The sequence below is a fragment of the Poeciliopsis prolifica genome, unplaced genomic scaffold (assembly GCF_027474105.1).
Source record: "Poeciliopsis prolifica strain line A6 unplaced genomic scaffold, Auburn_PproV2 SCAFFOLD008, whole genome shotgun sequence".
NCBI classification, from domain to species: domain Eukaryota; kingdom Metazoa; phylum Chordata; class Actinopteri; order Cyprinodontiformes; family Poeciliidae; genus Poeciliopsis; species Poeciliopsis prolifica.
The window spans coordinates 7,740,001-7,757,011 of NW_026562383.1; the positions used below are offsets into that span (position 1 = coordinate 7,740,001).

General features: G+C 38.4%; 1 protein-coding gene across 1 annotated transcript in view; it reads left to right on the forward strand.

Annotated features, from left to right (window-relative positions):
* map4l (microtubule associated protein 4 like) overlaps window positions 1–17,011 on the forward strand; it is a 78,697-nt gene that overhangs the window by 21,493 nt on the left and 40,193 nt on the right. The window contains exons 4-6 of the mRNA XM_055033478.1: window positions 2,376–2,453; window positions 3,651–3,890; window positions 11,240–12,466. Of these exons, the coding sequence (XP_054889453.1) occupies window positions 2,376–2,453; window positions 3,651–3,890; window positions 11,240–12,466 (1,545 nt within the window). The remainder of the gene's footprint in view (window positions 1–2,375; window positions 2,454–3,650; window positions 3,891–11,239; window positions 12,467–17,011) is intronic.

Sequence of the window (17,011 nt, forward strand, 5' to 3'; positions counted from 1 at the left end):
AGCACGGAGACTGCCCTCGTAAAAGTATTCAATGATATCCATATAAATACGGACTGTGGGAGAACCACGGTGCTGGTTCTGTTGGATCTCAGTGCAGCTTTTGACACTGTCGACCATGACATATTACTGAATCGACTTGAAAGTTGGGTTGGACTCTCTGGTTCGGTGCTCGACTGGTTTGAATCCTACATAAAGAACAGGGTTTCTTTGTTTCAATTGGAAACTTCTCATCAAAGAGGTCAAAGGTCACATGTGGGGTACCCCAAGGTTCAATCCTAGGACCCCTCTTATTTAATATTTATATTCTCCCACTAGCTCAGGTCATAACAGGAAATAATATTAGCTACCACAACTATGCGGATGACACACAGCTCTACATTACGATGTCACCAGGTGACTCTGAACCCATCCAATCACTGAATAAATGCTTAGAGCAGATAAATGTGTGGATGTGCCAAAACTTTCTCCAACTGAACAAAAATAAAACTGAAGTCATTATTTTTGGACCTAAAGAGGAACAATCTAGAGTCAATGCACAGCTTCAGTTATTACAACTAAAACCTAGCGATCAGGCCCGAAACCTGGGAGTAGTGATGGACTCGGACTTGAACCTCCAGAGCCACATAAAGACAGTAACAAAATCGGCCTTCTATCACCTGAAGAACATCTCCAGGATTAGAGGACTAATGTCTCAGCCAGATCTAGAGAAACTCATTCATGCGTTTGTCTTTAGTCGCATTGATTATTGCAACAGCATCTTCACAGGCCTGTCCAACAAATCAATCAAACAGCTGCAACTGATCCAGAATGCTGCTGCTCGCGTTCTCACTAGAACCAGGAAAATAGAGCACATAACACCAGTTTTAAAGTCCCTCCACTGGCTCCCTGTAGCTCAAAGAATAGATTTTAAAATACTGTTGTTAGTTTACAAATCACTGAATGGTTTAGCACCACAATACATCAAAGATCTGCTGTTGTATCAACCTTCCAGACCTCTCAGGTCTTCTGGTTCTGGTCTGCTCGGCATCCCCAGAACCAGAACCAAAAGAGGAGAAACAGCTTTCAGCATCTATGGACCAAAAATTTGGAACAAACTTCCAGAAAACTGTAAAACAGCGGAAACCCTGACTTCCTTCAAATCTCAAGTAAAAACGCACCTGTTTAGAGTTGCATTTGAAATGTAATATGTATGGATTTGATTTGTGGATATGTATGTAATTTTTTTTTTTTTTTTTTTTTTTTCTGTTGTGGGCAACGGGGCCCGGCGAATACCCGTGGTTAAATGGACGGCGGAGTCCGGCGGTAACAGGCGCTTAAATTCCGTGTCAAAGGGAAGGGGGAAGAAAGGGAAAAAAAAAAAAAAAAAACTTGGTATTTTATTCTATGTTGCATGCCTTTGTGTTTTGTGTTTATGATGTAAAGCACTTTGAAATGCCTTGTAGCTGAAATGTGCTATACAAATAAAATTTGATTGATTGATTGATTGATACCATCATCCAAAAACATGAGGTAGCTGCAAATCGAAAAGGCTTGAAAGTTCAAAAAGCTGAGGAGCTGCAGAAACACATTCAAGAAAATATTGTATTGGAACATTATTACTGAAACTTATACTTACAACACCTGCAAATAAGAAGGAGTTCAAGTACTTCTTATTTGCAGCTGTAACTGAAGTGAAAGACGGGCCAAAAAATGAACATTTCATGTGTAAATCTGTTTCCTTTGCACTTTATAATAATGTTCCACTTTGTTATTATTCATATTAACAAACCTCGATAAGTTACATCGAGGTTTGTGTTTGTTACATGAGAAAATATGAAGCAGAATCCTTTTGCAGGGCACAACTTTATATTCTCATAGTTGCTGTTTATAGAAATTATCACCCTGCTAAATCCCATATGTCACATTGAAACTGTTAACAGGCTGAGCAAATTTTTTTAAAAACACAGGTAACAACACTTCAAGTGCAGTTCAGCAAGAACATATTGCCTGCTGAAATAGTGTGCTGTAAATATAAATCCATTTTCAGGTCCAAATATTTCCCAGGTGGATTCTTCCAGGACTGAGGATTGTAAATGCAAAGCAGAGCACTGTGCAGTTTCTATTGTTTTATACTGGAAGGATAAGGGAGAAGAAGGTTGAAAACCGGAAAAAGCACATTTGTGAGCATTAAAATGAAACATTTATAGTTCAAATGAAATCATGTCTTCATTTGAAATGACATTCACTTTGTCTGTTGGTTGGTATGTGCCATCATGTGCCGTTAATCTATTTCACTTTACACTGTTGGTTATGATTCAGTCTTTCTGTTGCTTTTCTCTTTAGCTCTCCGTCCATATTGTTCTTTTTCCCATTTTGCTCGTCTCTGTCTCTCTCAGGTCCAGTGATGGGTGGGATGACGGGACAATGGAGCCTGAACAAGACAAAGGACAGCAGCATGCCTGATTCATTTCTAGGTCCACTTCACTTTTTTAACTCCTGCTTAAAATGACGGCTCCACCTCCGCTCTAATTTTACATTTCCTTGCAAAAATATTCAGACCCCTTGAATTGTTGGACTTTTTTGTCATGTTAGAAAGGCAAACCTCCCTTTACAACAGAGTTGTTATTTATCTTTAAAAAAAATAAAAGTCAGAAGACTGTGGGAAACCATTTACGTTCAGGTTTCTAGAGAAAATATAATGTACAAACTAATTTTGCAGTATTTCCAATTGCATGTTTCTGAAAGTATGTTTCATGCAAGATTTGTTAGTTTAGTCTGACATAAATATTTTGCTCTTAGATTGACTGGAAAGCATCTCACATATATTTTTTTAGCATTAAAGTCAAGACATGCTAATTTTGCATTTCTATTTTGCCACATGAACAACGTAGATATTAAAGGGCACAAGTCAGACCCTTGTTGCAAGCCGAACAACTGCTTTGCAATTGTTCGGCACTGTTTACACTTCACATCCGTGTATTGCTTCAGTCTTTAACCTGCCTATATAGTATATGCGGGTCACTGCATTACAGGTTTTATCTTTGTCCTAGAAATCTGCTGCTCCCCACATATTCGTCCTTACTTTCTATTTCCTTTCTGAATCCTCAAACAGATGCTTAAATAAAACCAATCACCCGTGTTGACATCTATCTTCGCTGTAGTTTTTAAATAAATCTCCACTTTAAAATGATGTGAGCAAACATTGTGACTACATTTGGAGTTGAGGCTACTTCACATTTTCATCACAGGAAAAGTACGGTATCCTGAGCAGAGCTAGTCTAATTGTTAATACAAATATTTACAATTATTCTTTTTCAAAAAAAACAAAACAGAATATCAACATATTACTTTCACACAGTGTTTCTATAGAGGAGACAGAGTAGAGAATTTTATATAATTCAGTAGTTTGTTGAGCTGATTTCTTTCAGCACTGAATTATTTTTGTCTTCTGTAAGAGATTCACAGCCTGTCATGGTTCTGCAGCAATTTGTCACTGCTGAGGCTGGTTCTACAAGCTACTGAATCACGGACTGCATTTGCTTTTTTCGCCTTCATACTTTTGTCTTCAAAATTGTTTGGATTGAAAGTGCGCGTATGTGACTTTCATCAAGACTGTCTTTGTTTGCCTCCAGATTGATAATCTATCTCTGTGTCCTCTGTTTCTCCAACAGGATTCTCTCAGTCTGGGATGGGTGTGACCATGGGGTCCGGCCTGCCACCATTCCAGACCACTATGACCTCTGGTCTGGGCCACACTGGGATTACTCCGGCTATGGACACCCAGAAGAGCTCCGGCCTGTTTGGTGTGGAGAACAAAACCGCTACTAGCATCAGCGGAAGCAACGCTTTCAAAACCAGCGAGCCGTTTTCGTCCGGTGGCCCAGGGATCCACACAATGAATCCGTCTGCAGGTATCAGAATGCTGCATGTGCGGGTGAATGGGGAATAACGAATTGGAGGCATTTAGAAAGAGGATGGAGGCATGAAATACAGGGCCTTACAAACATATTCACGCCCCTTTGCTACTTAGTCGTTTTACAACCACAAACCTTAATGTTTTTATTTTGAACTTGTGTGACGCTTTTGAGGTGTGTCTCAAGAAGCTTTGTCCATTTTTTTTTTATTTAATGTAGGGTCTATTGCGGGTTGTTTGTGTTTCACACACTTTCTATTTTGAAACGATGGGTTAAAGAGAAATGTCCAAACATTGGGAAATTATTTTTTATTCTAACTCTGCTTTAATCTTCTTCATAACTTTAATATTTTTTTCTATCTTTTTGCTTTCTTATTATTTCTAACAAACCTCTATGACCTTCACAGAACAGCTATTTTTATTCTGAGACCAAATTACACTCAAGTGATCTCTGCTTAGCGGCAAGGTGAGCTTTAAAATTTGCTGATGCTGGCCACATTTTACATATTATTCTTCGTAAAAACCTTTTAAAAAATGTGTTTCATTCCGCCTTACAATTATGCTGTATTTTGTGCTGGTCTGTCACATAAAATCCCAAATAATTACATTGAAGTTTGTGGTTGTGTCGATGTGAGAAGAAGTTCAAAAGGTATGAACACTTCAGCAGGGCATTGTGTGTTAATTTGTTTAACCTTTTCACCGGCTGGAAAATGGCTCAGATTTAGGTTGTTAGAGAACTTCAGGTCAAAGGTCATTTCTCATACTCTGTAAATTTAAACTCACCGCAGTGAAAAGTGGAGCTGGCTGCGTCTGTGTTGCAGGGAAGGGACAGAAACATGTCATCTTGATCACACTGGACAGGCTTTCATCAGCAGAGGGCAGCCTTTTCTTCTTGTTGTCATTGTCACCAGAGCACCCTCAGCTCTGTTTCTCTAATCTCTGTCTGGCTCATGGCTTTACATTCTGTCTACTTGTCCAGTGACAGTAAGAAGTTTATACGTCTTTTTTTCTTTTCTTTTTTTTTTTTTTTTTTTTGCTGCACAGCGAAGAGAAAGCAAATCTTTGCAATAGGGCTTGAAGGGGCCTTTAATTATACATTTTTAACGTGTAACATAATTAGTTGCTTGTTGATGAAACTAACAGCGGCGCGTCCGCTAATTTTGTTGTTGCCAAGCAACAAAAACATAAACCCAGAGGTGGGGGGGCAGGGGGTTCATCATGAAAGCTGCAATTTTTAGAACGGGGGAGAGAGAGCCGTGCAGCGCCGCCAATACTGATTTCATCATCCAGGCCTGATTTTGAATTCTAGTCAGACTCGCCTGAATGTGTGTTTCACTTTCAAATGAGCAGCCTTTTTTTTTTTTTTTTAGCTTAGCATTCATGATTTTGGATCACTTATTGTTGATGGATTAGTGAGACTCATATATGCGTAAAAGAAATGTTAAAATGTTTCTCCCAAAAAGCAAAACATGAGCAAGGGAACCAGCAGCTTTGCAGCTTTAATGATCTTTTAATAAATGAGTCGGGCAGCTCTGTTTGCTTGAGTCTAAAAATACCTTCCTATCCCCCATTAATTTTTCAGGAAGAGATTGAAGTGATATAACAACATGCTGCTATTTTAAAACTCTGAGCTGCGCTGACTCTCATGCAGAATACCTGCAGCCATTGTGTGGAGTCCACTCTGTCGATACTCCTGGTAAAGACATGGAAAGCGTTAAAATAAAGTATTGCTTTGTCGATGTAATGTTATATTACCAATAAACCTCGCCCTTTAATTTAAGACTTCTCTCCCATGTAGAAAATAAATAAAAAATTCAAAAAATAATGTGTTTTTTTATTTATTTTCTAATCAAAATTGTAGCTGAAAAGTTTTTGTCTGGTTAAAGCAAATGGTTCCAGTTAAAGATCTCATAAACTTTATCAAACTAAACCAGCATGTGTTTAAATTGGCAGTGGTTGAAACAGAAAAGCTTACTTTGGCATGTTTTTATCTTTTCCTGCCGTTCTGCTAATTTTGTTTGGGGGCAAAGTAAAAATAAGCTCCACTTTTGGTTATTGATCTGACTATATGGCAAAGTTTATGTGAGTATTTTTTTTTCTTCCAGCTTTTTAGTGTGTTCTTAACATCAACACACACCTAATTGACTTGAATGGCATGTTCTAACATTTCCCAGAGTTGCATTTCTTTACCATCTCATTGACACCTCAGGAAAAACAGAAATCATAGACTGAAAAATTAAATGTCCTAGACATTTGGATTAATTTGAAGTATAAAGGCAAATTGTGCATCAGTTTACTAAAACAGGGGGTAAAAGGGTCTCAACAATTGTGCTGTTTTTTTTGCTGTTTGACACATCATTAATTAAGATGCAAATTAATTTGTCAAATGCTGTCAAAAACAGTGCATCTTGTAATTAGGAATACTAAATCAAATCTTTTACCTGGAAATTGAATGTAGGTTATCACATTGTGGATTTTCTTGGAAGTTATGACCATATTATAGAAAACCAGGGTGAGGATGAGTTTTTTTTCTCTTTACAGTTCTGGAATCACTGTCAGAGAGATTCATCATAAATCCTTTTTGCTTGTAATTAATGGCTGATAAGCTGTCCCTCTCCTACAGCAGACTTTCCCCTTTTCATCTAATGTGGCTGTTTTTGAGTCAAAGTTGAATGTGAGGGTCTTAACTTTTGCAGGACTCTGAAAATACCCAACATGAAAATACCCAACATGGATCTCATCATGCGTGGCACTTTGTGGTATTTCAGCTACTGGCTGATTTACCTCCTGTGTTCCTGCGGCACTACTCTGCATCCACCCTCTCCATGAACCCTCTTTTGCTCAAATTTAGAGCTTATCTTTTGGTTTTCCAAAGCAACAAGTGCTCCAACATTAATGTAATTTCTGGCAATTCGCCAGAGTTCAAACTAGGAGAAGCACCCATTAAAAACCACATCACATTAACTATAGATGACAATATCACAGCTGTCTGTCTATACCAGATTGGAGCTTCATGTCACAGGAAGAAAGTAGTGACTTCATTTAATAAGCTGTTCTGTTTTCTGGTTTCACTGATATGTAGTGAAGTAAGACCCTCTAAAGAGCATGCTGGGAACAGAACAATAACACTGATCTAGAAATGTATTGTAGAAAAACTCAAAGTACATTTTAACTCATTTTTGATATTGGTTCAATCATATTTTTAAATTGTTTTGCAAACTAGACCTGTAACGTGCTTATTACAAACTAAGAAACGTAATTAGATACAGTGCCTTGTAAAAAAATAAATAACCACACTCCTTGAACTTTTCAAATTTTTTACGTTGAAGTCAGAAAAGTGTATTTTGATGAGTTTCTATGTGAAAAATGAAATAGTTTATATACATCGTATATATTTTTCTTAGAATTGAAAGTTTAATATTGATCCTGGTTACCTTGATACCCCTAAATAAAATTTAGTACAGTAGGCTTCAGTAGACTCTATTTACCTTAGTGGTAAAGAGAGTCCACCTGTGCGTAATTTAAGCATTAAACAAACCTCAGAGAGTCTAAGAGGTTTGTTGGAGAACATTAATGAGTTAACAGCATCATGAAGTCCAAAAAACACAATAGAGACTTCAAGCATAGAGATGTAGAGAAATTTAGAAAAGAATAGGGTTTGATTTCAAAACAATAATATTATTCTTAAGAGCACTGTTTAAGCCATCATTCAAAAATTTACCTGCAGACCTGCTAAAACATGGCTGTCCACCTAAACTGACCATTGACAGAGGAGTAATCAGAGAAGCAGCCAAGAGGTCCATCGTAACACTTGAGGAGCTGCAGAGAAAACAATGAGAAGTTATATGCAGGGAACAAATATTTCTAAAAAGATGTTCTCCTGTCACATGGGACTAATAATGTAACTTTGTGGCTTACATGCAAAAGACTACTTCCTAGAGGTTCACCTTTTGTCGGGACAATGACCCCACACAAACAGAGAGCCATCTCTTCTGTCTCTTAATCCGTATTTCCTTTTCTGTTTCCTTCACAATTAGTTTATGTTGGACTGTCAAATGAAAACCTAGTAAAATACATTGAAGTTTCTGACTGTATCGTGAAGAAACGCACAAAAAAAAAACCTAATATGAATATTTTTGCAAGGCACTGATTCAAAAGATAAAACAGACAAATAAAGTTGTGTATAGTTTGCTTTGTCAAAGCCTGTATGTGTCCTCATTTTGTGGTTCTTTATGCCCTTCCTTTTGTTTGAGATGTCATTTCGGTGTGTCCGTGTGTACATTGGTTGTTGTTATTCTTCAGACATGCATGCATTTGATTTGATCATGCATGCTGCATCCTGTTTGCGATGAGCTTGATTTATTTTGTGTGTGTCTTGTTTAGCTTGCTCACGGTCCCGTTGCTCCCAGTGTGCCTGCTTTGTTCCGTTATCTGTGCCTGCTTGATTCACAGGAGCCGCTCGGTCCCTCGGATTACAACAGCGTTGTCTAAAAGAAAAACATGAGTCACATCCAGAGTTTAGCTTAGCCAAAATTCATCATTCAGATATTTAATGTCACTCAATACAACACGATCTCTTTATTAATCGTCCCAAAGTCATTGTTTCTAAGAAAATTGATTGCTGTCTTGTACAAGTCCAAAATTCACAGAGGAATATGAGAAACAACATCAACAGTGATTTTAGATGGACAATCGTTGCCGCCTGTCAGTCTGTGAGAAATCATTAGGCCATTTCTAAGCGATTTTAAGTTCTTTATGGTACATTGAGAAATATTATTTACAAGCTAAAAACATTTAAGAAGGTACTTAAGTTTCCCATGTACTGACGATGATCAACAAATTCACTCCTGGGCTTGTACAAAAGTTGAGATGCTTGGTTATGATACACAGTTCCAAAATCAGAAAAAAAAGTAAATTAGATCAGTCATAGCAACTGTCAAGCCAGGTGGCGAAGGGTTGACGATACATTGACACAGGACCAGGAATTATTCCTGGTAATCAGTTAACCACAACCTATTCTGCTAATTAGACTTTTGAATCAGATCTGAATTAATCTGCTTGGGGCTGAATATTGAATATTAAGTGAGCAGAAGCAACGTTGTGCAGAAAGGTCTGCTAGATCTGCTCTACAATGACGTGAGGAAGAGTTCAGCTCATGTAGAAAACAACTACTTCAAGCTACTGCTGTTAAAAGTGGCTTTACAAGCTGTTGATTCATGAGTTACTGAGTTTCCTGTCGCTATTTTAACTACGTATCGATCACCCATACATTTATTTAATATTTCCTGGGAGGAAAAATAAAATAGCCGTTGAGATAAAAAATAAATTGGATGTGTTTAAATGAGACAACATCACCTATCTCATCATAAATCCTTTTTCCACAAAGCAGTGAGACTATAGAGAGCATCATTTACTTATAGTTTTGCTGATGAATTCTAAGCACTAATTGTTTGTGTTTAAAAAAAAATGCAGAAATTTGTTTCATATTTAAAACACCTACAACTACAACATTCTCAGACACAGATAGAGACTGTTTGTCAAAGTTTGCAAAACGTTTTTATTTTAGACTGTAGGCTACTGGTTGGCCTTATCCAGACACGTGAATTGTAGATATAAGTACCCTGAGCGGAGTCACATTGATTAGTTTTCCTAAAACTCACTTCACTCACTTCACTTTTGTTTAGCTTTAGATGTGATCCTCACAGAAAATAAAAGTGTCTTTCATATAAATGCTCACTTAACTACATCCATGCACAAAAAGTGGAGCCATAAAGCCAATTATAAGACTAAGTCATGCACCATTAACCTCGTTTGTCTTAGCATGCATCTATGGTGAATTGATGTCAAGTAGACAGCTCAATTGTTTTTGGCGATGGTCTTGACCACAAACAAATACTTTTGTAGAGTAAATATGTCCTGGACTAGACTGAGCTTTACTTGTTGCCTATGCAGTTCATATTCTTACCTGTTTGATTCTTTTTGTTGGAAGAAAGAAGCAGTACAGCTAAGACTGATCAGAATGTAACATTTAGAATATTGATAACATAATTTAATAGCTTTGTAAGTTAGGTGGGAAATTTTGTTTTTTCGTTGGTGCAAGATGTAGATCAAATTCAAAATACTAAAGTTATGCTCTCACCAGGTTGTGCTTTGTGCTATGGGTGTTTTAGATATCTGCTCAAAGATGAAAATGGAATCAAATTTACTATAAACTTCCATTTAATTGACAGATGTGATACATGTCAATATCTAAGCACCTTCCAGATTTGTAGCGTAAAATATTTTTAAAAAGTTTGGAAAAATATTTGTATTTCCAGAGTCATCCATCCATCCGTCCATCCGTCTGTCCATCGTCAATCCATCCATCTATCTGTTCATCCACTGACTTTTATTACTTGTATCTTGGTATTTTTTTGTTTGGTTCATTCATTTTTTTTTTTTTTTGTTTCTTTTTGCAAACTGAATTTCAAAGTGTTTTTCATTACAGAATGAAAAATGTACTTTGAAAAAAACAAAACATACTCAGCTAAATACAGTGGCTTATGGAAAATAGTCACTCTTTGAATCGTTTTTTTTTTCTTCATGTTTTGACATTACAATCAAAAAGGTGGATTTTGGTCAGGTTTTATTTGATAGAGCAACTTAAAGCAGCAGACACCTGTTTTCTGAATGAGAATTTGGAAAGTGTTTTGTATTTGTAATAATTTCTCAGTACTATGATGCCCCTAAATAAAATTCAGTGAAGCTGGTTTCAGTCACCGTACCGGTTAGTAGAGTCCACCTGTGTGTAAATTATTCATTATTAATTCTGATATTCTGTGAAGTTTGTTAGAGAACATTAATGAATAACCAGCATCGAGAAGACCATCCATCCATTCATCCATCCATCTTTTTCCTCAACATTTTTTTGTTTGTCTCACATTTAAACCCTGACCACTACTTGACATATGTCATAGATTAAAATTTAATTAAAATTTTAAGCAAAATATTAGAAATTGGTGTTTGGAAAAGTGGGATCTCTGGCAACTTTGTAATGTGAGACTTTTTGCTACCCATTGCCTGTGTGGCATCTAGTATTCATAGGATTAAATTGGTTCTCAAGCTAATGTTCAAGTTCCGTAAGAAAACAAATTGACAAATACAAACTGATGTGTTTGAAGCTTTCTACTTGCAGTCAAATCACCCAAGATGCTTTAACTTGTACAGTTAAGTAAGTTAACATATTAGCCTAAGGATAATTAAAAATCAGTTCATTTAAGGTAGCCACAATCTGATGGCTGTTAGCCTATATTTCTCTGACAGTATATGATTGGTTCCTCCTCTTATAAAACCCTCCCCCCTCGGCAGCTCCCGTCCTCTCTCCCAGTGGCTCAATGGACGACAGCAGTCCCCCATCCTCCAACTCTGAGCCCCCCAGCCCAGAGAGAGTGGGGACAGGGGGAGAGACTGGCAAGCAGCAGCGGCGGCGGAAGAAGAAGAGGAAGGGCAGCGATGAGGTCTACGACTTCTTGGATGAGCGGGAGAATAACACTGGCCAATCAGACAAGCACGGGATGCAGGAAGAAGAGGACGACAGAGATGAGGAGGAGAACTGGGAGCGGGAAATCAGAGAGAGTGGAGGAGGGGGTAGGGTAAAAGGCAGGAAGACCAAGAGTCGGGCAAGACTTCCAGAGGAGTGGGGCGCACCCCAGCAACCTGTCTCCCCCACACCGGCTACCATTGCCCCGAGGTTTCCCCTTGACACAGCCCCTGAACAAATACCTACAAGTTTCACTAACTGCTCCCATGTTAGCCTTGTAAAAGATCCATCTCCACGTGCCTATGAACCCATGTGTGTAGTAGATTACCCTCTGTCTAATAAAGATGGGCCAAAGCCAAATGAAGAAAAAGTCTCAACCAGTAAGCCTGAGGCTAACAGTAGTTTTACTACTAATACTACCACTAAAAGTGGGGATGTTTGTGAAAGTCTAGCGCTACTGACAGGGGACAATCTGAGCCCAGTCTCCCAGACCTTCTCTTTCCTCGATTCAGTCCTCCAGACTCCTCCAGGCTCCACCCCTGACTCTCAGACCACTACCCCCATCACCAACACCCCCTCTGTTGCCACTGCGTCTCTAACTAGGTCCATTCCTATGGAAACTGCCATGCCTGCTTCGCAGCCTCCCTCTGCTTTCAACCCTTCAAAAAGCCCTTCAGACTCTGCTTTGACTCCTTCCACCAACCCACCACCCCCGGCTCCTGCAACTGTGGCATCAACCCTCAATGTCAATGCTGAGCCTTTTATCCCCTCAGGCACACTTCTGTCCTCCATTGCTGCTTCTGCTGTTAGTACAGCAACAGCAGCGTTACCAGGTACTCCTGCTCCCGTGACCAGCAGCCCGCTTTGTTCCTCCTCTGCTCCCTTTAAAAATGAAGCCATCCCCTCCTCATCATCAGACACTCCCCAAACAGGTGTAGGCATGCCACTTAGTTCACCATATCTTTCTTCCTCCATCACCCGAGCAGCCCCTCCCTCCTTCCTTGCACACTCAGAGCACCAGGAGTCCTCGTCGACACAGCTCCCCCTTCTGGAAGGTTGGTGAACTACAGGAAAGATAAGAATGACCTTTGGGACTGATTTTAACAGAAGTGTGTATATTTATGCTAGGATAGTTGAAAGCAGCTCTGTTTGTCTTTTCGTATGCATGGCTCTGTTTGTGGATTGAGCACCAGGCCTGTTTGGTGGTTGATCCTTTCCTCTTTGGATGTGTAATAGCCAGGGCCCGACAAATTGACCTTCTTGTTTTAGTTTTCAATATATTCTTATTATTTAGGAAAAAGTCCTGAGTACACTTTTGGAAAGTGAAAATCAAACAGATATTGGAGTCCTGTCACGACGTCTCCATGCTGCTGGCATGCGTATGGGACAAATGTGTATGTAACAATATTTTTAGTAGTCGGGCCCTCAATAACCAACCCATAAGGGCGTAAACTGTCTTATTTGATGTTCCTCAGCCTGCTTATGTGTATAAGTTTACATGATCATAACAAGTGTATTACCTGACCTGCTGCTTCAGATAGCTGCTCTGCTTGTTCATGTGTCCACTGTTTCATCTGAATATCATCTGCCTGTCTAACCCCTCTGCCATTTCCTTTTTGTCCATAGATGCAAATACCTAACCTAAGTTCATGCATGGCAAAGTCAATTTGCTGTTGCCGTTTTTTTAGTGTTCTGAACACTTAGACCTTAACTTATTTAGTGACAAATCGGTGCTGTAGTAGAGCATTAATATGCCTTTATTGCTTTGCAAAAGTATTCATACTCCATGAACCTTTCCACATTATGTCACACTACACCAACAAAATTCAGTGCATTTTATTGGGACCAATTCAAAGTTTCCAACAACTGAAAGGAAGAATTAAATGCAAACATTTTTCTCTTGCATCCAAGCTGCCTGATGCTTTTTAATGCTCTGTCAAATCCCAATAAAATGGGTATGAATAACTTTGCATAGTTCCATATAACTATTTATTAATCAACATAAACTGAGTATAATTTTGGAAAGTACAACTTGCACAATATTTTACTAGTTTTTAGGCAGCTTTACGACAGCTATATCTCTTTTTTATGTTATTTTACAACCGATGATGAGGAAAGAGGGGCACACTAATATTCACCTGTACATAGGAGACTTTTCCATTGAGGTGTGACAAGTCACCTCAGCTTTTATGCATTCAGTTTATAGATTACATAAAATTAAGATTATATGCGATTTTATCAGAATCATCATCAAAAAATTTCACTTAAGGTTTTCTGCTCTTGTTGCTGTCATAGAATGGTGCAGCTCAGACAAATCCACCATCCACAAGCACAAGAAAAACCCAAAGATGATTATATTCTTGTGCTTCCATTGCGAAGTGATGTAGTTTGCACCTGAGCATTCAAACTGAATCCAAGTGTTGTACAGGAAAAATGATTATTGAATGCAGTTTTCTTACATTTGTAAAAAGTTAAACCTAAGCACAGTTCATGTAGCTAAATGCACATTTAATCTTGATTCTCATCTTCTTCACTGACATCTTTTCAGACGTGTTTAAGGTTAAATAGTTACAAATCTCTTAAAGCTGCAGTTTGTAACTTTTATTTCAAAATATGTAGCATATGAGACAGATAATCTGAGGGAAAAAATCCAGCTCCTCTGCCTCCTCCTATCTTCTGCAGAAATACACCGATCAGTCAGAAACAAGCAGTCAGAGTCAGGAGAGGGGTCAATCACCCTCGTTTATGGGCTGCTCACACCTCCTCCTTGCTCTCCAGCTTCACTACATCTCTATCCCCTCAACAGAGCCTGTCATGAATGCTCAGGCTAGTTAGCATAGCCATTGATGATGGTTGATAGGCAGTTTTCCTGTAATGGCAAGTTGTTTCTCTGCCATTAGCACATAGAGCCTCATGTACAGTAGCTTGATTGACAGAATTAAGACCCTCCTCTTGGCTCGGGTTGTTCTGACCAGGAGCATTGTATTTCTGCAGATGGAGCACTGGGAAGAGGTGGAGAAGATTTATTTATTTCATGCTATACTGTCACGCTATGGTGACAGTTAACAAATATGTTAAAAACATTGTTTCATTAAAATTACATACTGCGGCTTTGACTTGTAGTAAAACTTTAACTTCAAGACATTTTATTACGTCCTCCTACAGTTGACATATGTTGTGGTAGAAGCCTAACTCTAGTTCATTCTTAAACATGACAGTGTTTTGTTTGATACAGTCAGGTTCATTCTGGGAGGACTAAAAATGTTTATTTTTTCTTTCCGTCTGCCCTCCCCATTCCCTTCTGTTTCCTTTCTCCTTGTGACGCCGCCAACCACTTGCTTTTCCATCTACAGGTAAGACAAGAGTTTGTCCGCAAATTTGAATACTGAAATTGAGCAGGGTACCGTAAAGTTTCAAAGTGCTGTAAAGCATTCGAACAACAGGATAAGACTGAAAAATGTCTGAACTGATTAAAAACAGCTGACTAATTTAATGATGGGTCATAGAGAGTTTCTGAGGTTGCTTTGCTTTAACATGTAAAGCTAATGTTACTCATTTTGTAAGTAGGTGTTCTCTTAAGGAATTTCCTAGATTTGTCAAAATAAGATATGATCTGATGTGAAAACGATTTTAAAGTTCCTGCATTGTGAGGTGTGTTTTCACTCTCGGTTATGAAAGCAGTTCTCACCATAAGTTGTCAGAAAACTGTGACGCACTCTTTTATTCACAGCTTTGGGTTTGTATGTACTTGGGTTTCTGAAACGGCTGACTGTTCCACTGAAAGATTCTGTTTATGCCAATTTTTACCAAAGTACATCAAAAGCTGTACTCAGTAATTTGGTTATTATCTTATGGTGCAGTGGTGTTTTTGACTTAATGGTCTTGCAATAACTGAATATTAAAATTATTTTCTTGTTGTTCACGAGACTATTTTTGTCCATCTATGGTTAGTTTTACATTGCGGAGTATTTCAAACACAGAACTCCTTGTAGTGGATTTGGACCCATTGTTTATTATACTCATTGACATTAATATTAATTACACAGATAATGATTTAGTGTTACTGCACAATGTGATGTCTGGTGAAAATAGACTCCCTCTAATGCTTTTTAAAACAATATGAGACATCTGAATGTTTCAAGCTGTCTGGTGTGATTGTTGGAGGACTGAAATGCTGTTTAACCAGAAAATGGAGGAGGATATCCGTTCAGTTTGCACACTTGAGGTTTGCAGTCTTGCTTATGATTTCAACGAAAATTTTTTTTGACTGAAGACATCAACTTTTTTCTCAGTTGAAAGTTTTTAGGTCTAATCGTACCTGAACGTCTGTTGAAATGGTTCAAAAACAATCAAACTAGGAATCGAGATGTAACTAGAGAAATCTGTTTTTCTTACTGACCATCTCATCTGAAAATCAGTGAAAAGACTTGTTTGAATATTCATTTTTATGCTCCTTCTCCGTCAGTTGACTCTATTTATACACCTTTGTCCCTTCTTTTTCACTCAACTACATAATTGATGAGTACAACTGCTTTACTCCTGACATGAAAAAGTGACTCCCAAGTGTTTTTCCCATGCAAAAGTGTGTATGCTGCTTTGCAAGAGTCCTCTCTGCTGAGTAGTCTCTATTCGGCTGTATATTGTCTTTGCATGTGTGCGGAACGCCAGCCTTGTTTTGTCCTCGCAAGCCAGTCAGAGAGATTGAGATGAAGTGAAATCCATAAGATGGAATTCCTCAGGGGACCAGTGGTTGGCTGTGTAAAATAGCAAACAGATCCTTGCAGTGCGGTGAGTGTAAGCTGTAAAACAAGGAAGGAGATTGATGTTGACGCTCAGCCCCGCTCGTTGGCTCCATCGAGCGTTGGTAGGTGGAACTGCAGCTGTGGCTGTTCTCTGATGAAGATAAATGGCTTGAGATTCTCAACAAATTGACTCACAAGAAATATTCCAGATGTTTTGCCCTTGAGTAGCTGACGGATACAAATGCTACATCGGGAAACTGAGGTTTCTGTTCTGAAAAACTACTTTGAGACTTTGGTTTCACTCAAGGTTGTGCTTTTGATCTCAAAGGTCATAGTGAGTAAAAAAAAAAAAATCCCTTCTACTGTGTGATGAGGTGCTGATTTTCTAGAGTCATTGTTTTAGATTTAATAAACAATTTGGGATTGATTGTCTGGAAAAATATCAAGCACAGTACATCCGCAGAAATGCCATCGTCAGAAAAGTAATCTCTCAGCCGAATGTCCTCGGTAATGTTGTGGGGGGAAAAATGGACTTATTTTAATCAATTATAATATTTTTCTGAACTGAGCACCTTTCATGGCAGAACACTGCATCCTAGGCATCCATCCTCCCAGCAGCTGCTAGTTTTATATTTTTTACTCTCATTTATGCAGATAAAACGCTAGAAAATAAACTTGCATGTTACTACGTTCTTCAGAACCATCATTGTTCCCAACAAAACCATTAAAGTTTACGTACTTGCTGATATTGGCAGTTTTTATTCCCTTCCAATAACATTCCTGCTGTTACTTACACATACTGGTTGTTTGCTGGGTTTTTTTTTTCACTAGTAAGTAATCTGTTTTTTTTTTTTTTTT